Source organism: Mycosarcoma maydis, chromosome 11 (genome assembly GCF_000328475.2).
Source record: "Mycosarcoma maydis chromosome 11, whole genome shotgun sequence".
Lineage (NCBI taxonomy): Eukaryota > Fungi > Basidiomycota > Ustilaginomycetes > Ustilaginales > Mycosarcoma > Mycosarcoma maydis.
This window is the reverse complement of record NC_026488.1, coordinates 376,234-396,381: the sequence shown is the minus strand read 5'-3', so window position 1 is coordinate 396,381 and position 20,148 is coordinate 376,234. Positions and strand designations below refer to the sequence as shown.

Sequence of the window (20,148 nt, the reverse complement as noted above, 5' to 3'; positions counted from 1 at the left end):
TTTTCACATTCTCAGGTGTTCACGATTCGTGATTCGTGATCCACGATGTACGATCAAACAGACAAGCACGCCAGATGCTGTCCGACCTGCGCAATCACGAATTGAGCCGAATCACGTCTTGCACCTATACAATTTCGCCATTTTACTCGGCGTTCGTTCTCTACAACCAACGAAGCTGCCTTGGGCCAACAAGCACGAAGGCAACTCGCAACGGCAGGCTCAGTCTTTGTGAGCCAGCGGGTCCAAGCCATCAAATGTCCACGATTATTGTTCGCCTCGCCAAAAATGTCGCACTTGCCGTAATGTCAGGTTGCGCCATCAGGGACGGCGAACGCCTAACCTGGTTGCATAGCAGCTGTTTTTGAGCTCTTCGGGCTCTATACGATATAGCCAGGTTCGACATGTCGTAAGCGTTCTCTTCGCTCAATGGCGAAACCGCTTGCTACCATCCGCTTCCCCGCATTCTGTCTGTTACTACGCTTGGAGTACGTGTTGCGCCATTCTGTTCGATCAAGCCTCATCTGCCGCAAAGCGCAACATCGCCGCGCCCTAAAGGTGCGTGTGTGTATGCTCGGCGTTCCGTTGCAAAGAGCTCACAATAGCCACTCTTTAGCCCCACATACCAGTGGCGTGCTAGCTAAGCTGCGATTCCCAGTAAAGAGACCTTGTGATCTCCGGGCCGTGTAACACCTCAATCACTGAGCTTCGGGTTTTACTCGTAATCTCTGCCCTGCCGCAAGTCATGCAGATCGTACAGCTTCCTGGTCACGCAAGAGCCAGGGCGCTTGCTGAACATCGGTGTTGTCCTGCCAGTGGTCGGTCAAAGGCCATAATCAATCGCCATCCACCTAGAGACTGGATGTAACCGCAAGACGTTCCATCTTATCTCGGCCCCTGCTCATATATACAGAGCCAAGGATCTTCTACCCCTTTTCCGTCCTCCGTACTCTGCCAAGATCTTGTCCTCCCGTACCTCCTCCCTTGTAACTACTCACACTCAAGCATAGAGCCTTTAACGCTCCAGCGTTATCACAATAATGGCACCTGTCGCAGTTTCACCTCGCTCTACCTCGCCCAGTGTGGCTTCGAACATCAAAGCGATCAAGGCGCAGCGACCTGTCGGACTCACCAACCGTGCGGGCAACTATAATTCGGAGCATTATGACCTCGGCGCGCTCGCTAGCGAAGCTGATTACCCATACAACGATTTCAAGCCTTCCTTCCCTGACGTTCACTGGGAGCCATACACCGCCATCGAGCCTCCCAAGGACCGCGCTCTTTTTGCGGACCCTGACAAGAAAGCGCTCTTTGGCGCAGCTACGGCTGTCAAGGACCTCACGCAAACGATCGGTACCGAGCTCGAAGGAATCAAGCTCGGTCAGCTTACCGATCAGCAGAAGGATGAGTTGGCACTGCTCGTAGCCGAGCGAGGTGTCGTTTTCTTCCGCGGTCAGGACGACTGGACTATCGAAGAACAGCTTGCACTCGGAAGGTACTGGGGACCCTTGCACAAGCACGCCACCACTGGTGTGCCCGCTCGTGGCGATCTGGACGAGGTGCACGTTGTCTACGCTCATCCCACGTCAGATCCTCAGGAAAAGATCTACCGCGGACCTGTCAAGCACTCGCGCTCAGACCTGTGGCATTCAGACGTGACTTACGAAGTCAACCCTCCCTCGTACACATCCTTCAAGTTGCTCGTCTCGCCCGAAGCGGGGGGTGACACACTCTGGGCCTCTGGCTATGCTGCGTACGACCGCCTTTCGTATCCTATGCGTGAATACCTCGAGAAGCTTACCGCGATCCACTCGGCAGTCGACCAGGCAGATGGTGCGCGACGACACGGTAACACGGTCCGCCGCGATCCCGTCGAGACCGAACACCCTCTCGTCCGCGTTCACCCGGTCACCAACCACAAGGCTCTCTTCTTCAACCCAGGTTTCGTCAGGTACATTCCCGGTGTGCCCAAGGCAGAATCCGACTATCTCGTCCAGTTCCTGACAAACCACGTTTCTACCGCTAGCGACTTTAGCGTTCGCTTCAAGTGGAACGCTGGTGATGTTGCCATCTGGGATAACAGGACCAATATCCACTCGGCTATTTACGAGGACATCGGTGTCAGCAGGCGACATGCCATTCGTGTTGCTGTGCGTGGCGAGATTCCCAAGGACAGCGAAGACGGCACCAGTCGCGAGGAAGAGTATTATAAGTCGAAAGGGTTCCAGGTCGACCGTACGCTGTACAAAGGTCAGAGACGTCAGTCTGGCTACAAAGATTAAAGCGCGCGCCACTCTGTGACTGCTGTCGTGTGCCTCTCGTCGCACACGTTGGCATTTCTGTCTTTTGGTTTCTTTCGCATTTTTGTCTCTTGTTCTACTTATCTGCATCACTACAACGAACTATTTCTTTGCATCTGTCGAGGTCGTAGTCACATGGAGTGCATTGTGTGGGCCGACTTCTGCCGCCATATCGAGCAGGTGCTGACCTAAACACCGTCACGATCGGGGCAAGACGTGAGGCACAAGGTACAACAACGTGTGTGTGTGACGACCTTCAGCCACGGTGTCTAACGCATTCGTGATTCGTGTGATTCGTGATTCGTGATTTTCTCGTGGTCTGGTCCGACGTCCACGGTCGATTATCGAAGAGTGTTAAGATGGGGCTTGGAGTCAGCAAATTGCGTAAGTGTGCTCTTGCTCCACTCGTGACTTTATGCAAGGCGAAGTCATCGTGTCAGCACGATGACAAGTTTGCCTTCCGCGTTTGCACGCTTCCGCCTTGCAGTCGAATCGTGAATCGTGAATATTGCGCCTCATACTGCGTGTTGTGATAGTCGTGAGTTCAGTCCGGCTGTCACGCAGTGTCTGAAAGATCTGCGCTCATAGTTGCCGACCGAGGCTGAGCCTTGGACACGCTCAATGCCGAGACACAGAGATCTGGCGGCATTGAGCCAACCGAGAAGGAAAGCCTGTTGTCCGTGTCTCTGTTCTGACGTTGATAAAAACGGATAGCTGACCCTGATCAACCGTTTTAACCGTTTCTTTCCCATAGCCTTGTCGCAATATTGACACATACAAGATGTCGAACGAAAGCAACCAGATCAAGATCGGTGCATACCTGCTCGAGCGCCTCGTGCAGCTTGGCTCGCAAAGCGTGCAGGGAGTGCCGGGCGATTTCAACATGGGATTCCTCGACCTTATCGAAGAGCATCCGAAGCTCAAATGGATCGGCAACTCGAACGAGCTGAATGCGGCTTACGCTGCGGATGGGTATGCGCGTGTCAAGCGCACCATTGCTGCTGTGGTCACCACATTTGGTGTGGGCGAGTTGAGCGCGCTTAACGGGATTGCAGGTAGCTTCTCCGAGAGATTGCCCGTGATTCATGTGGTGGGGGTGCCTTCGACCGGTGCACAGGGCTCGCACTCGTTGCTCCATCACACGCTGGGAGATGGTCGCTTTTCGGCGTTCGAGAACATGAGCAAGGAGATCTCGGCGGACAGTGCGATCCTCAAGTCCAAACAGGGCGCAGGTGAATCCATCGACCGAATCCTCATCACGGCCATGAAGAGCGCCCGTCCTGTCTACCTTGCACTTCCCACCGATCTGGTTCATGCTACCATCCCTGCCGAAGCTCTCAAGACGCCACTCGACTACAGCATTGACGATAACGACGCCAAGGCCGAAGAGTATGTGCTCCAAGTCGCACAGAAACATATTGCCGACGCCAAATCCGCCGTGATCCTCGTCGATGCCTGCGCTGCACGCCACGGTTGCATCCAAGAGACGCACGAGCTAATTGAAAAATCGGGTCTTCCTGTATTCGCCACTCCCATGGGCAAAACCATCGTCGACGAAGACCACGCTCAGTACGGTGGCATTTATGTCGGCAGCCTCACCAGCGAAAAGGTGAAAAACGTAGTCGAGCAAGCTGACGTCCTCATCACTGTCGGCAGTTTGAAGTCGGATTTCAACTCGGGTAACTTTTCCTATCGAACGCCCAAGTCGAGCACCATCGAGCTGCATTCCGACTACACCACTATTGGCTACTCGCACTACCCTGGCATTGGCATGAAGAAGCTGCTTCCCAAGCTCAGTGCTCTGTTGGAAACGAACGGTGACGCACGTAGGGAGGAAACCAAAAAGATTGTGCCCAAGTTTGAAAACGCCTTGCCGCACGACTCGTCGTCGACAATCACACAGGAGTGGTTGTGGCCGAGGATGGGACAGTTCTTCCAAGAGCAAGATCAAGTGATTGTGGAAACGGGAACGTCGAGCTTCGGAATGCTGGAGGCCAAGCTGCCTGCCAAGACACGTTGGGTCTCGCAAGTGCTATGGGGGTCTATCGGCTGGTCTGTCGGTGCTACCCTCGGCGTCGCGCTCGCGGCGCGAGAGAATGCGCTAGGACGCACCCACCTGTTTGTCGGCGACGGTTCGCTCCAACTCACGGTCCAAGAGATCGGCACCATGATCAAACACGGTCTCTGCCCGTACCTCTTCATCCTCAACAACGATGGCTACGAAATTGAGCGCCAGATCCACGGCCCCCAACGCAGTTACAATGATATTCCGCCCTACGACCATAGTCTGTTGCTCGACTTTTTCGGCAACGAAAAGTTCCACTCCGACGCAAAGAGCCACGAAAACGATCCTCACCAAAGCAAGAAGCAGTATTACAGGGTGCAAACCAAGCAGCAGTTGGACGAGCTCTTGAAGGACCAATCGTTTGCCAATCCCGATCGCATCAGATTGATCGAGGTCGTCATGCAAAGAGGCGATGCTCCTGAGGCGTTGAAGAGACAAGCTGAGGCTACGGGTCAGGCGAATAAGTATGAGTAGTGGCTCCAGCTGACTCTGGTTCACAACCGATTCGAACGTTTGAATTGCGCGAAATGCATGTAATCTCATCGGATGACATACCATCGCGATCTCTCTGAGACGCTCTTGTTGAAACATGTACCAACGTGATGCTTTCCAGTTTGGTTCCGAAGCGCCGCCCCATTGCATCTTGAATTGTGCTCAAATCGACCGAAAAGACTCTGCTTGAACATCGCTCCACTCAAGGACGCACACATTCCTGATTAATCACCAGCATCAATACTGAGAGCAAAATAGATTCGATGTCCATCCAGATAACTCGGAGAACAAAACAGAACAAAGGCTTCTAGGTTGCAATACGCTTACTCAGTCTTGACCTCGTTCTTGGCCTCCTTCTCAGCGTCCTCTCCAAAGACATTAATGTCCCATTGGGGGCTGTATGTGAAAGGAACGTTGAAACGAACCTTGCCAAGCTGCTTGTACAAGCTGGTTACCGTCTCGTAGTCGTCATCCTTGAGCTCGAGCTGTTCAAAGTTGGACTTGATCCTGGTTTCAGTGACACTCTTGGGGATGACCGAGTATCCGCGCTTGACACCCCAAGCGATCAGCACTTGAGCAGGATCGGCGTTGTACTTCTTAGCCACCTCGGAAACCTGAGGGTAGTCGACGATCTTGGTCTTGCCGGTCAGGTTGTTTCCGAGAGGAGAGTAGGCGGTCAAGTGGATGTTCTTCTGCTGAGCGTAGGCGACCAAGTCATCCTGGGGCAGCAAAGGGTGCGCTTCGATCTGGTTGACTGCGGGAACGACACCAGTTGCGTTAATGATGGCATCCAGATGAGCGATGGTGAAGTTAGAGACACCGATCGACTTGACCTTGCCCGCCTTCTGGAGGGCGATGAGTGCCTTCCAAGTATCTACGAGCGAGGTCTCGAGGTCAAGAGCGGTGAACTTGCCGTCCTCGGTCTTGGGTACCAGATCGGAACCGGGCTGAAACGCGACGGGCCAGTGGATGAGGTACAAGTCGAGGTAGTCAAGTCCGAGCTCCTTGAGAGTCTCGTTGTAAGCAGCCTCAACTTTGTCGGGCTGGTGTGAAGTGTTCCAAAGCTTCGAGGTGATGAAAAGCTCTTCACGCTTGACAACCGATGGGATCACCTTTTTCAACGCAGCTCCGACTTCGTCTTGGTTCTGGTAGATCTTGGCCAAGTCTGTACAATGGAAAAGATGACGACGAGGCCGATGTTAGTTTGACTTTTGTTCTGATCATTCCAGAGGCTCCTCTATCAGACTTACCAAGGTGACGGTAGCCGGCCTTGACAGCGATCTCGACGGCGTTCTCGACCTCACCGGGCTTGGAGAGCCAGGTGCCGAGGCCGATTAGGGGGATCTTGTTGCCGTCGTTGAGCGTAAAGGTTTTGTTAAGCGACATGATGTAGTATTCGCGTGGTTTCGTTTGACGAGCGGGGAGATGATATGAGTAAAGGACGTTGCAAACTATGTATATATTTGCGAGGTCTCAGGCAGAGAGGTTCAGGAACGACCCCTAATCGGTTCAAAACAGTCACTGCTTCGCACGTCACATCATCTGAGTCTGAGTGGCGCAGCCTCACAAAAGTCTGTGAGACTTTCTGACGACCCATCAAACAAACCCTTCGGCCAAATGAGCCGTTTGTGTGTCGGCTCTTCTGCTCAACACTCACGATTCACGATTGCTTCGTGCTTCGTGCTTTGTGGATTGTGCTTCGTGCTTTTACCGCCGCCATGCTGCATGACTCTCAAGGTCTTCTTCTCGAGCACGGGCCAGATCAATTTTCTACATGCCGTGTAGAGGAAATTCAACCTTGGGCTGATTCGTCGTTTTTCCACGCCTTTCCTTTGTTGTGCAATTCGGGATTCGTGATTGTGAATATTCACGATTGTGATGATAAATTATCCAGAGCCTCCCAGCCGATGAGGTCATTCGCAAGCGCAACCACGAAATCTCACTCACGACTCTAATTTCAAAGACGTGATAGGCGGATGGGTTGATGAGCCCTACTCACAACTGTACCAGCTGAATCCGCTCGAATCAGTTCGTGATTCGTGGTTGTTGCCGTGGCTGTTGCAATGAGCGCTGCAGCGCTGGACACACGGAACGGGTCTGGCAATGCAAGCACCGAAACCAAAGGCGAGCCAAGATACGACTCGATGGACAGATGACACACAGACACACACACCCCTGTACCACATCGTGCATTACGTCCAGATATGACGAATGCATTGCCGAACGTTGAGTCGAGCTTCTACAACAAGATACGTTGCATCATTTTCTCCTAGCCTTGCCCTTCCTCGATGTCGGTTTGGCTTTGACCTCGACATCGCCACCTTGAGCCTCGCTCCCCTCCTGGTCCAACTTGTCTCTCGCCTGAACAAAGAACATCAAGTCGCTGACTTGCTCCTGCAAATCTGTCACTTGAGCCTTGAGCCCAACTTCACTCTCCTTGGTCTTCTCCAGCCGGTCCATCAGGCCTTTGTTCATGGATCGTTCCGAATGCAGATCGCGCTCGAGCGTGCGTGCCAGCTCGATGGCCTTGTCAGCTTTCTTATCACTCTTGTCTTTGTCGCGCCGGAGCTGCTCGTTGGTGCGTTCCAATTCAGCGGTGCGCGCAGACAGCTCATCGATTAGCTGAGATTTGCGAGAGAGCATTTCCAAATCGCCTGTAAGCGAGGCGAGTTGCGCTTGAAACTGGTCCAGCTTGTCTTCATAGAAATGTCGCTGCGATTCGAGTTGCGACGTGAGAAGGTACGAATACTCCATTCCAATCGCCTCAAGTTGATCGTCCGCCGACCGACAGGAGTCTTGATCTCTGATTGCGTAGTTCTGGTCGCGCTGCTGCTGCTGCTGCTGCCGCCGCCGCTCTTGTGCGTCGTAGGGTGGCCTCGTGTTGTCTCCTCTGCTATGTATGGCCGGCGGTCCAGAGTGTTTTGTGCCGCTCATCGACATAGCAGAAGCATAGCTCGCCGAGGCAGGCAGTGTGCTCGAGTGCTCAGGCGTTGCTGTGGCAGACGAGGCAGAGGGCAGCTCGACCAATTTGCCGTCCGCCTTGTTCTGAATGAGTCGGTGTACATATCCGTCTCCTGCATAGTCCCAAACGCGCTGCGTCTCGAGCTCGAGACTGTACAGGTGACCAGTCTCGGAAAAGTGTCGATGCGCATGACCATGCTTGTATCGGCCGCAGCCGACCGAGGCGCATACCAGACACACCCACAGGTCTTGCTGAGTTTCACACACGGCACAACAGCTCGGTTCGTCGAGGTCGCTCTCAGCATCCGATTCATCCGCGTCGCTGCCACCGACCTGGTTTGCTTGGCGCACCGGAGTCGAGGGATCCATTGAAGAGCGTGGAGTCCTTCTTCGCTGATGCATCGATGGTTGTCCCGTCTGAGAATATCGACACACCGGACAGCGTGATTCGCCCCACTTGGACAGACACGAGCAGTGAAAAGTGTGCTGACATGAGATGGTCATGAGACCTGTCACTGAACTGTCCATACGTTCTAGGCATACAGGACAGGTCGGCAGCTCGTATGCGGGCTGGTTCACGGCATTGGCAGGAGGTCGCAGCGGCCACGGATCCGAGTTGGTCAGCGTAGGGTAGCTGAACGGCAGAGAAGAATGCTTGGACACGGTGAGCGAGGTGATGTAGACCACTTGGCAGATCTCTTGTGGGTCCATAGCATTGAACGGTTGTCCATTGTACATTTTGTGAAAATCCTCGGCGTCTTTGGCATCGCGGAAGCGAATGAGCACCATGCATCGATTGGGATGCATATCTCTGAGCATCCTTAGATGCGTGATGGCTTCCACCGCAGGCTCAATGTAAGAGAGAAAGTGGGATGCGGTAAGGTAAGCAGGAACAGCAAGGACTGCCACGACAGCACCTATGTCTTGTTCCGGAATCTGATTTTCGAGCGCGGTCTGGCCTGTTGTGCTTGCAGCTCGCCTAGTCGGCGTGGCATTGGATGTGGCATCCTGCTTATCTCGAAAGAGATGTACGATACCAAACGCGACCTCGGTGGCGCCGATGGTCATACCTTGAAACATTTCTGTGCATGATGCTAATCGTGATTCTGCTTCCTTTGAGCCGGAAACGTCTCCTTGGAAAGAGTCGGTCTTTTCAAAACTTGCGACGGGCAAGGCTACTTGTGGTTGCTTGGCGTGAAAGACGTTTCTTCTTCTAGAGGCCTTGGTCAATTCAGAGGCGGAGGCAGTGACAGTGGCAGGACCGACGGATGTTGAGCTTGAGCTAGCGTTGCGATACTGGGACGCCTGTGACATTTCTTTGTCTTGAGCGCGTTCAGCCCAATCGATGCGAAGAGGTCCGAAACGGATATCAATCGGCGATCCGAACGACTTGGTCGATTTATCCGTGGAGAGAAAGTTGCGCTGGGAGCGAGTCGCCCTGCCGTGTCCACCTTGCAATGCGGTGTCTGGCAAGCGATCAAAGACACGATGTAGTGAAATCCTGTTGTCGGTTTGAAAAGGTGCGACGCCCACAGCTCCAAGTGGCTCGAAGATAGAGATGTGGAGCGAGAAGGTCTCTTGCTGATCTAGAAAGAACGCGAATTTCGAAGGTGCTGACTTGCGGGACTTTGTTGGCATTCTGTCCGAGACCGCAGACCGCAGACCGCTGTCGGAGAGCAAGCAGATCACCCGTGCGGCAACTAGCGAATGAAGCCAACGATGTAGATGCCAGAGCCCAGAAGATGTTTCGTGGGAGTCAAGGACGGATCGAGACCTTGGCTGACGTACACGACTTGATCGCTAACCAGAAATATCCAGAGAAGCCGACATCAACGACAGCCATAGGGCGTGCTCGCTGCTGAAGGTAGGGTCGTATAGTGAAGTGCCGAGGTGATTGACAGCCGACATCAACGTGAATGGATCGTGCGCAACTCACGACTGCGCAGTTGCAGAGACATACATAACAATCACCAATGAATTGTGGATATTTCCAAGTTGCGAGTTGGACCCTGATGAGCTGGTATCACGTGACACGTGACCGGCCTGATTTGAAAACACAGTCGTGAGTCACGAGACTCGCTTGGCGCGGTGCTTTGGAATCTTCAAAGACCAAATTACGAAAGAATATCACGCGGCTCCCACGTTCCTCGTGTTCGTGTTGTTTTGAATGTCGGCTTTTCCATTTCAAATGGTGAGCAGCTCTGTTCAGCTCTGTTCAGCTCAGCGCTGGGTCGTACAACTCTCGATGCTCAGTCTGACGTCAAGATTGGACTTGATGCTCTTCGATGGTGACGGGATAGTGATAATCCTCGATTGCACAAACCCAGACACATGCTGCTAGACGGCCGAGCCGTATGCTGCAGCTCATCGGGCTTGCCAGCCAGAAGGCCGAGGAAATGTCTCTCTGAGCTTTAAATTCAATTTCGCTCATTTACAGACTGCAGCATACAGCGATGCAATGACGAATCATGAACACAGAGGCTGACCAACGGTCATAGACATGAGGAGGCCTAGCCATCAGTCGTGAGTCGACCATGCAAGGTAGATCTTGCTAGACCCTCGACATCACCACATGAATATCTTCATCCCCATACGCTGCTTTGCCCGTCCGTCGTAGCTCGAATCTTGGCCGCCTGCTTTGCCTCCTCTGGGCTTCACCTGCAATCAATCAAGGAACAACACAGTAGCCGCAGCCCTCTATGCGCCAAATTGCCGTACTAGGCTCGCAGCCCAGCCTCTGAAACCTTTGTTCCTTTTCGTTACAACCTCGTTGCAGCTCACGCCGTTCGCATTCATGCCTCCGGACGACCGCAACTCAAACCCTTAGCCTTTACTGCTACCACTGCTGCTGCTGTTGCTGCTTTTGTTGCGTGACCCACGCTTCAAGGCGCTTTGGTGATCGTGTCGTGACGCTCTCTGTCACCGACCAGAGTCGCCCATCTCAACCTCGCTCTTGTCGTCGGCCTTCTCTACCTTGCCAAATGGGCTTGCAGTGATCATGTCTCCACCTATCACAGCTACTCGCGGCATCGCATCCACACGGTCTCGACAGCATTCGCATCCGTCATCGCACTTGATCTCTGGGATTGATCACTTCAGCGTGGGAGCTTCGCGACCAAACACCATGTCGCGATCCATCGACCTCGAAACCATCACCGAAGAGTGGTTGAACGGTCTTACATCTCCACTCTCCACCGCGGAAGAACGCATCAATATCCTGAATGATATCGAAAAGACGCTCGTCGCAGTCACAGATCCGTCAAGCTCAGCAACAGCAAGCTTCTTGCCGCCTGTTAACCAGACCGCAGCCGTCTTTTGGGCGTTGCAGGCCACGGCTGGTTACAGCCTCGCCGAAGTGCTTCTCGCCCATGTCTACAGACTACATCGCGATCTCGAGCACGAAAATGAAGTTTGCCAGGCATACGAGCTTTCGATAACGCGCTCAGCACGTTCGCATTCGGTCGATGCACAGCGTCACTCCTCATCAAAGGTACACGGCCTGGAACTCGAAGCTGACGTGTTGTCCCCACATGCTGGCCACACTTCTCCGCATACTATGCCCGAGATGCAACGTCAGCGAGTACATTCGGCTGTTTCTGAGATCTGCATCGCCATCACCATCCTCCAAGGCCTCACACTCTGCAGCAAGGCAACCAAGCGCATCACGCAGCGCAAGTCAGCGCTCGAACTCCTCTTGCAGATTGTTCTCGCCGACTACTGCACACAGCTTCTTCCACCCATCCTCTCTCCTTCCACTCTGCCATCGACCAGTCCGACTTTTGATCTTTCACACTCGCCTGCTACTCCCACCAGCAAAACTTCATCCTCACCATCTACTTTAGCTTCGAAAAAGCCGTCGTCAGAATCAACGGATGACGCACCGCTCTCGTTGCCGTCTGGTTTTGCCCTGGATCTACTCATGTGTATTCTGGTCGACAGCAATATGGCACAAGAACGCTTTACAGACATGGGCGGCATTCACCACATCGTTCAGCTCAGTCACAAGTGTGCCGACGCGGTCACCACCCCTGCTAGCACACCCGTAGCAGCTTCCAGTCCTAGCTTCGCACAAGCCGTTGCAAGATCAAGCCATATCACAGCGTTGAAGCAAACGGATCTACTTTGCTTGGAGTTCCGATACTTTTGGTCACAGTTGCTGCAGCAAGGCGAGGCAGTATCGAGAAGGTCAAGCTTGCAAGGCGTCAGTCTGTCAACAACCAGTTCGCACGATGCTGCTCAAGAACCTGCGGAGTCGACCACGCCAAGAGCAAGTCCCAGGAAGCGGGTGTCGAGGGCGGACCTGAGACAACAGCAAAGGGCGCAAGAGCAGAAGGATGCGTCGGGAGAGACGCCAAAAGCCACGTCGCGACGAAGCATCGTTGCGCCAACAACAGCGAGGGCGACGAGTGAAGAAGCACCTTGCAGACCCAGCTCGTCACGAATCGAGTCTGCAAGTGCCTCGGGTTCGCCAAGGAAGCTCCGCCACAGCGCATCGGTAGCAGAGCTGCGCAAAAAGCCGCGCAGTTTGTCCAAATCGGATTCACCTCCACCGGTGCCCACGCTTCCAAGGAGGACCACCGAATCGCCCATGTCGTACAGCCAGGACCCTCTAGCCATGACGCGACGTCACCAGCAGTCGACATCACGGCCATCAACCGGCGATACACGACCGCCGTCTCGCACTGAACGTAAGGACGAACGCGTTCGACGATCCACGGTATCTGAAGCCTACTCAGCGTTATCATCAGAGGACGCGCAGCCACTGGGTAAATTCAACGCCTCGCGTCCCGGCATGTCGTCACGCGATCGTCCACGCATTCCATCTCCACTGAAAGCGCGCACACCTGCTCAGGAGGTAGCCGAGCTCGAAGATCGCCTCCGACGAAAGCAGGCCGTTGCAAGTCAGCAGGCAATGCCGTATCGTCGATTGCGATCGTCGACCACCAACACGCCGTTTGAGGCCAGTAGTGGAGGAGCAGCGCGACAGAGCCGAGGTGGTGAATCAGCAATGGTGGCACAGAAACTGGACGCGGATGAGAATCGTAATCCGTTCTCGGACGTCGTCCGAGTCAAGCCGAGTCTGTCGGGTGAGAGTGGCAGTGCTACTCAGTTCGTATCGCAACGAAGCGGCATGTCGAATACAGCCTCGTCCGTGTTCGGTAGCCACAACGAGCGAACGAATTTGTCAAGCTCGGGTACGGCTGCGGCAAGAATCCCTCCTAGTCCAGCGGTAAGGAGAGCCCAATTGGCACGAGCTCGGTCGTTGTCCCCGACCAAACTTTCCCTTGCCATGGTCCCTACCACTCCTCCAACAGCATGCGACTTGTAGGCATCCCAACATTCCCGCCCTGTCTATCATTCTTCATCATTGTCCTTCTTTCAAGCATCTTGCTAGCAGTGTCGCTATTGCCACCAATGCGGTTTTTGATTTCAGCTTATATGTCGATTTGTAGATCGCGGTCTTGTTCCTAGAGTGTACCATCGTTCGAACGAGCGTGTGGGTGTTCCTCAAACACGAATGCTGACTGACCTTAACAAGCCCGTGACGAGTATTGTGTGTTATGAGCGGAGCGGACGTTTGGAAAATTGTAAAAAGTTGCAATCGCGGTGTAACACTTTCGAGTTGTGAGCGTGGAGCGTGGAGCGTGGAGCGTGGGGCGTGCAGTCGTGAGTCTCTCACGAGAGAAAATTCACGATTCACGATTCACGATTGTGATCGAAGCGAAAAAGCAAAGCCTACACGCTGGAAAGAAAAGAAAAACAAAACAAAACCCGAGCAGGAACCAGAAGCAGCGGCAGACTTTGAGGCTGTCTTTCCTTCTTCACCATCATCACACACAAATAGTAAGTTGAACGCTCCATCAGCGACGATGGTTGTACAGCACCGTTGCGCCATTGGCTACATACACTAGGGTTACGTTCTGCTCTGCGCTACTGCAGACGACGCTTGTGTGGCTGTGTCACGCCAAGCAGAGTGCTTCTCGTTCAGCTCCATGGCTATCCGCGTGGACTCTGCGCGTCGTGCCACAACACATTCGCTCCTCCTCAGCGCAGTAGAGCAGCAGAAGTGCGCGGTTTACATGATGATCACCACATTTGACTATATAGGAATCTCGTTAGTCCTAACATACTTTGCGGACAATCAAATTTCCATTCAAGTTTCAGCCTTGTCTGACTTCAAACCCGCCTTGCTATGCCATGCTCAACTCGCTCGTTCAATACACACACGAGATATGCATGTACATAGCCGTCCAGCAACGGTGCTTCCGGACTACGTCGAGCATAAACCATGGATACAGAGACAAACTAACTCGCTTTTCCTTCCATCTGTGCTCCCTATCCATCTACGCGCGCTAGACTTGCTTCCTCATCTCTCATCAATGCCCATCTCAACCACATTAGCCTGCCCTGACTGTGCAGTTCGTCGCAACTCACCACTTCCAGTCTGTGCCTTAAAATGACCCAACACGTCTCAGTAGCACCGACGTCCCGAGTGTCCTCGACTGTGCTCATCTCGGACCGCACACGTGCGTGAATCTTTTGAAACCATCTTGAGTTTGTAAAGATGGCATGGAGAGGATACAAATACAAATGAGCTTCTGTGCTGATTGAGTGGCGCACCGCTGTAGGCGAAGCGATTAAGATGCAGGTTAGTACGGCCGTTGTGGTGGGCCACGCGCCGAGTTATGCTGCGGCTGTGCGGGTGGTGGTGGAGGGTGAGAAGGGTAGGCATACGATGTAGGGTGTTGAAACGAGAGGTAGGCTGGATGCATCATGTGGTCCAGAGGAGGAGGAGAAGGTGTGCGAGCGGAGTGCTGCGGCGCTTGACCTTCTGCTCTTGCGCCGTTGGTGCCGAGGAACGCCGTGGATGAAGCAAGCGCGCTATGCGGATATCCACCATAAACAACGGGACGAGCATACGCATCTGTATAGCTCGCGTAGCCTCGTACACCACCAGAGTACGCATCGACGTGGTGGAAGGATCGACGCTGCTCGTACTCATCACCCGTACTGCCGCTGGGATAGCTAGGTCGTATATCGTAGCCGTTAGCGTACGACGACGGGTGGCGGGACGACAAAGGCTGCTCTTGGCGGCGGTGATCGTATTCCGTCTCTCTTGCTTGCATGAGTGCGGATTGCATCTTGGGACTCGCAGCTCGGCTCTGTTGCTCGTCGACGGCGGCCATCTCGATATCGTTGTGCAGACTGTTGCCGTTCTGGTAGATAACAGATTGAGCATCATACTCCGCCTTGAGCTTGTTCTGTTCCTGAGATTGCTGCGGCTGCGTCGAGGAAGCCAGTTGGGCTTCGGCACCGTCAGTGTCCTGCTGAACACGACCTTTCTTCCACAGCCTGGCACCGGGCGGAGGTGGCTTCTTCCTCTTCTTCCTCTCTCGCTTACGAGCTGGTGCTGTGCCTACATCCACGGGGGTTGTGGGTCGACTGGTTATGGCCGAGCGAATGTCGCCATTCACGGCTGGAGTCTGCACGCCGGACGCTGTCGCACTTGCAGCCAGGCTCTGCTCGTCCTGTTGGTTGGCAAGTCGGATTTGCCGAGCCCAAAGACTCTCGTCCGCGTCCGCGTCTTCGTCCGAGTCGGCATCGGCATCGGCATCGGCGTCTGCATCGGCATCTGCATCCGCATCCGCATCGGCATCGCGCACTGAAGCCAACTCGGAAGCGAGCCCCTCCAAGTCGGATGTTCCGTCGGCAACGCTGCGAGCATCTGGTGAGCTGTAGAGGGAGCTGAATGAGGGCAGTGAAGATATGCCCGATGTAGATGACACGTAGGACGAGTCTGAACTGTACTCTTCTCCATCAGAGCCATCTCCTGCGTCCGAGCTAGATTCGCTTCTGCAAGAGACGTCATTCAGCTGCGCGTCGAGAACCGCATCGTCTCGATCTGCTACAACCTTGCCAACTTCGCCTACCTGCCTATTGACGACCATTCTTGCCTCCTGCGAGCGACTCTTGTGTGCTCGCAAAGCGATACGCATCTTTCGAACATCCGCCCTGACCAGTGGATCGTCTCGATCTGGGTACTTTGCTGCAGAGACAAACTGACCAAAACGCTTGTAGATAGCCGCAGCCTCTTGGACCTCTGGAGTGCCGTGTCTTGGCAGCCAGATATCCTTGGTAAGCTTGGCTACTCCTCGTGTCTTTCTGCGATGCACCTCGAGCAAATCGAGCTCAAGCTCTGCTTGCCATCGCGCGTGACTCGCCTTGACCATCTGCTTGCGATACAACTCGCCAGCCCGGTTGTCGACAAAGGTGGACCAAATCAGCTTACGATCACACGTCCAGATGCGTGCGATCTCTGCTTTACGCATCTCGAGCTGCAATCGAAGACGCGCCAATTCGCCCGCTCTCCATTCGTCAACCACCTCGTCAAAGCGAGCCAGGTACCGGACGGTTTTGTACAATTCGTCATTGGCCTCCATCTCGTCGATGTACTCTGCTTCCTCTCGGTCGTACAGCATCTGTGTGTCGAGCGTGTCGAGCGGATTCAGTTTCTGCGGTTCGAGTTGAGCGTTGCTGAAGTGTCGCTGTTGGTCTGTGGTTGGCGTCGCCAAAGACGGTGTCGATTCATGGGGAGATGATGGTGCGGAAAGCATTTCGAGATCGAAGGCAGCGAGCTGAGCGATCTGGGTGAGCCGATCAAGCTCGGTGGTGTCAATCTTGGGTATGGAATCGGCACAAGCTTGAAGAAAGCGCGAGGCCATTTCGTCGTCCTCTGTCCATTCCTGTGTCAACATGGGCAGTGATTCTACGGGTCTCGGAGGTGTTTGAATGAGCTCGGGAGTGGGCGAACGCGGTCTGACTGGACTGGGCCCACTCATGAGCGCAGAGATTGACATGATGTTGCTGCGAGCAGGTCGCAAGACGGGAGACATGGGCTCATCCTCTGATTCGTGAACTTTTGCAGGCCATGGGTGGCGCTCGCGCTGTTGCTCGTGATGGGGCTGGTAATCATCACGCGACGAGTTGTCATAATAGGAGGTAATACCGCTGTACGTGGATCTGACGCTGTCCATCAGCGCCACTTCGGGAGAAGATTCGGGCGAGTACGATCGGCGAGGCAAATGCGAATGCAATTGCGGATGTGGTTGCCGCATCGACAGCGGAGGAGATGCAAGAGGCTCGGTCTTGACAATGACGGGGTGTGTGTAGGTAGAGACGGTTGCGGTGACTGCATCATGCTGTTCTTGCTTCTGAACATTGGTGACAGACGTAGCAGCACGACTCGAATCGGGAAAAGCGCCTAATGCCACGCTGGCATTAGCAGTGCTCACTGCATGCTGTTGGGCATCGATATGATCGTCTGCATCAGGCGAAAGGGTGCTGAACTGGGCACGGAGCTGATCGAGGGATCGGTGAGGCACCAGGTCAAGGTGTGCTTGCAGTTGATACGAAATGATGCAAAGCATACGATAGAGCCTGTGCAAGGAGAGACAAGAGCAACATGCTCATGATCGAGGTCAGCATTGTGTGTGTGTGTGAAGAAATGGATCGACTCGGACTTGACAACTTACTCTGACTTGGCGTCATCATCGGGAGCATCGGGATCAGCATCCTTTGCTTTACTTTTGGGAGCGGCACGCTTGACTCGAGTAGGACCACGATCGAGCGGTGTGCGGAAGCCTCTGGCTCCTGAGCGGGTGCGGCGATCTGTGTCTTTTGCATTGAACACAAGACTCTCGAGATAAGGAGAAAAGCCGAACAGTGCCAGATTGGGCAGCGAAGGCGAGTCAGAAGCGGTGGTAGTGACGGCTTTGGCAACTCTGGCGGATCGCCTGCGGTCATTCTGTTCGATACTTGGCAGTGCAGAGGTAGAAGCGCTCGGGGTGGCAGGATTGCGCTCGCGTCGCTGACGCTTTGCACGACCAGAAGGCGTACGCGTGGGAGTGGTTGCTCGCGAAGAATTGGCAGTGACGTCAAGCGAGTCGTGCTTGAAACCTAGTAGGAAGGAGGTAGGAACCGGAGTGGTGGCAGCGCTGCGACAGCGAGCTAAGCCGGTGCTGCCGGGGTGGGGACTCTGAATGGCGGGGGCCTTTTTGTCCTTGCGGCGAATGGCCGAGAGGAGCTCGGCGGCGGCAGTGGGCACGGCAGTTGCAGTGGCAGTGGCATCTGGGTGGAATGTTGAGAGGTTGGAAAGAGCGTCGGAAGCGAGTTGGAGCGTGTCGACGGTGCAAGTGGGTTGAGGGGTGTGTGCGCCGGGGCTAGTGCTTGCCGACGGCAAAGCGGAAGCAGCGGCATCGGCTGTAGAGCGAGTAGGTGGGTGCGACGCCGAGCGATTTGGGGGGGAAGTACATGGTAGTGCAGATGCGAATTTTGAGGACGGTGACAACGGAACGGTCTGTGCAGCGGCCTGTATCTGGGCAGGAATGGTGATCACCGAGGACGAGTCATCGTCGCGCGACTCGGTGACCACGTCCGACATGCTGGCAGTAGCGCACACCTGTATAGCATGAGGTGTTGCTGATGACGGCGATGACGATGCTACGGCAAGTGGGGTGGGAAGATCAGAAGAGGCTAGGGGGTGGCGCCAAAGGGTACAGCCGCATCTGTGTGGAAATCAGCGCGAGACAGATGCGGAAATGGCGAGGAAGAAGGAGGAGGAGGAGGAGGAGGAGGAGGAGGAGGAGGCGAAGCGGTGGAATGAATTTGTTGTGGAGATGATGGAGTTGGAAGAGGTGTAGAAGAGCGCATCCGAGATTTGCGGTGCGGCTGGCGCCGTGCAGTGCAGCAGCAAAATGACGCGCTCGCAGTGCACAAGGTGTTGCCAATACGAAAGCAACCAAGAGAGTCTTGAGTGAGTGAGTGGCACAGAGTGACACGGCCGCCGCTTAATGATTCTTGGCAGAGAAGGACAGCGCCAGAGACCAAACCAGACCGAAATCGTGAATCGTCAAGGATGAATCGCGAATAATCACAAATCGTGAATCGCGAATCGTAAAGGACTCGGATCGAGATCAGAGCTAGAAACACAAAGCCAAAACCAAAACCACCGTCTTGAAACTAGGCTCGCTTGAAACTGTGACTCGTGACTAGACTCGCTCTACCGGGGACACGGGACACGGTGGCGTGGCAGCGACAAGTGAAGGCAACAAACGGAAAAGGGTTCGTTTCCGAGAAGCTAAGTTAGCTGCTACCAACACGCAAGGTGAAGGCGCCTGTCGACTCGTGACTGTGAAATGCAAGCTTGCAAGCTTGCAAGCTTTCAAATCGTGAATCGTGAATGATTTTAGGAGAAATTACCAAACAAATCACAAATCCTTCCTTTGCGTGGTTTTTTGGTTGCTGTAATTAGCGACTAACGACTCGATACCAGCTGATTGGCGGAGTATCGTGTATGCTGACCATCCATGTAGGATCGGCTGAAGTGACTTCTTGCGAGAAGCAGACGCGAGCCGGGCTGAGGCGACAGGCGCGACCACCCGAACCAAGCGAAAGCGAAATTCGGGTTTCCAATCAGCCAGAGCGATGATGCAACGTGGGTTGGCTCTTCCTACAGTAAAACAGTACAGTACAGTACAGTACAGTACAGTACAGCACTGGTCAGTTGATCACGTCGGACAATGGAGTACCGACAAGGCTGACAAGCACAGTCGCAATCGCAAATGCTTTGGTCTGTAGCATGCGACAAAGAGAAGTACGACGAGCTGCCGCGATGCCGCGATGCTGCGATGCTGCGATGCTGCGATGCTACGATGCTGATGAGGTTACCGCTGTACTATGATCAGCCGATTCTGCAACGACCCGGGTCAACCCAGTAAACGGAAGGACTGCACTGAGCAATAAAGCAGTCAGAAGCGCCGGACAAAGTTGACCAGGACGCGTGTCAGTGACCAAAAGAGATACAAAAGAGGAGCGCAGCGACAAGTACGAGGATGGAGAGCAGAGGTAGAAGCGCAGGTGGTGATGGAAGGTGGTGGCGAAAGCCAAGAAAGCAGACAGATCCGCGTGTGTCTGGTGTCACGCCCAATAATAATCCATACACTCCAGTCTTCGAGACTGAAATGGCGCCGCAACTAACTTAGTGTGTTACTTGCAGGACCAACTTATTATACAGTCGTGAATGAGACAGACACGGACAGCCGCAATCGTCACCGAACTTGTGGATGCAAGCTAACCTACAGCGTGCTGCGAAACACCTACGTGCAAATCTCCTCCCCGCCCCGCACAGTCAAACGCAGCTCGCTTGGCTCAATCGGAACGAGAGAGATCTTGCATGCGTTCAGGCTGTGAACGTTTCGGATTGCTTGGCGCTATCCATCCTTCCACTCACTCGTCACTGTCAGTCAAGAATCACGAATCGTGAATGCTGTGGCC

General features: G+C 54.2%; 7 protein-coding genes across 7 annotated transcripts; 4 read left to right on the top strand and 3 right to left on the bottom strand.

Annotated features, from left to right (window-relative positions):
* Nucleotides 1-1,037: 1,037 nt before the first annotated feature.
* Nucleotides 1,038-2,279, top strand: UMAG_03995 (sulfonate dioxygenase; the record flags this gene model as incomplete). Its single annotated transcript, XM_011392152.1, has 1 exon — nucleotides 1,038-2,279. The coding sequence occupies one exon, from the start codon at nucleotides 1,038-1,040 to the stop codon at nucleotides 2,277-2,279; it is 1,242 nt and encodes a 413-aa protein (XP_011390454.1).
* A 799-nt stretch (nucleotides 2,280-3,078) lies between these two features.
* Nucleotides 3,079-4,836, top strand: UMAG_03994 (putative indolepyruvate decarboxylase, isozyme 1; the record flags this gene model as incomplete). Its single annotated transcript, XM_011392151.1, has 1 exon — nucleotides 3,079-4,836. One exon carries the CDS (start codon nucleotides 3,079-3,081, stop codon nucleotides 4,834-4,836), a length of 1,758 nt encoding a protein of 585 aa, XP_011390453.1.
* Nucleotides 4,837-5,177: 341 nt separating this feature from the next.
* Nucleotides 5,178-6,240, bottom strand: UMAG_11741 (uncharacterized protein; the record flags this gene model as incomplete). The annotated part of the gene is made up of 2 exons (XM_011392276.1): nucleotides 5,178-6,019; nucleotides 6,105-6,240. 2 exons carry the CDS (start codon nucleotides 6,238-6,240, stop codon nucleotides 5,178-5,180), a joined length of 978 nt encoding a protein of 325 aa, XP_011390578.1.
* Nucleotides 6,241-7,113: 873 nt separating this feature from the next.
* UMAG_11740 (uncharacterized protein) lies at nucleotides 7,114-9,453 on the bottom strand (the record flags this gene model as incomplete). Its single annotated transcript, XM_011392275.1, has 1 exon — nucleotides 7,114-9,453. One exon carries the CDS (start codon nucleotides 9,451-9,453, stop codon nucleotides 7,114-7,116), a length of 2,340 nt encoding a protein of 779 aa, XP_011390577.1.
* A 1,360-nt stretch (nucleotides 9,454-10,813) lies between these two features.
* UMAG_03992 (Don3 interacting protein) lies at nucleotides 10,814-13,144 on the top strand (the record flags this gene model as incomplete). The annotated part of the gene is made up of 1 exon (XM_011392150.1): nucleotides 10,814-13,144. One exon carries the CDS (start codon nucleotides 10,814-10,816, stop codon nucleotides 13,142-13,144), a length of 2,331 nt encoding a protein of 776 aa, XP_011390452.1.
* Nucleotides 13,145-13,808: 664 nt separating this feature from the next.
* UMAG_12249 (uncharacterized protein) lies at nucleotides 13,809-14,276 on the top strand (the record flags this gene model as incomplete). Its single annotated transcript, XM_011392293.1, has 1 exon — nucleotides 13,809-14,276. The coding sequence occupies one exon, from the start codon at nucleotides 13,809-13,811 to the stop codon at nucleotides 14,274-14,276; it is 468 nt and encodes a 155-aa protein (XP_011390595.1).
* A 189-nt stretch (nucleotides 14,277-14,465) lies between these two features.
* UMAG_03991 (uncharacterized protein) lies at nucleotides 14,466-18,256 on the bottom strand (the record flags this gene model as incomplete). Its single annotated transcript, XM_011392149.1, has 2 exons — nucleotides 14,466-17,253; nucleotides 17,349-18,256. The coding sequence occupies 2 exons, from the start codon at nucleotides 18,254-18,256 to the stop codon at nucleotides 14,466-14,468; spliced, it is 3,696 nt and encodes a 1,231-aa protein (XP_011390451.1).
* Nucleotides 18,257-20,148: the final 1,892 nt, after the last annotated feature.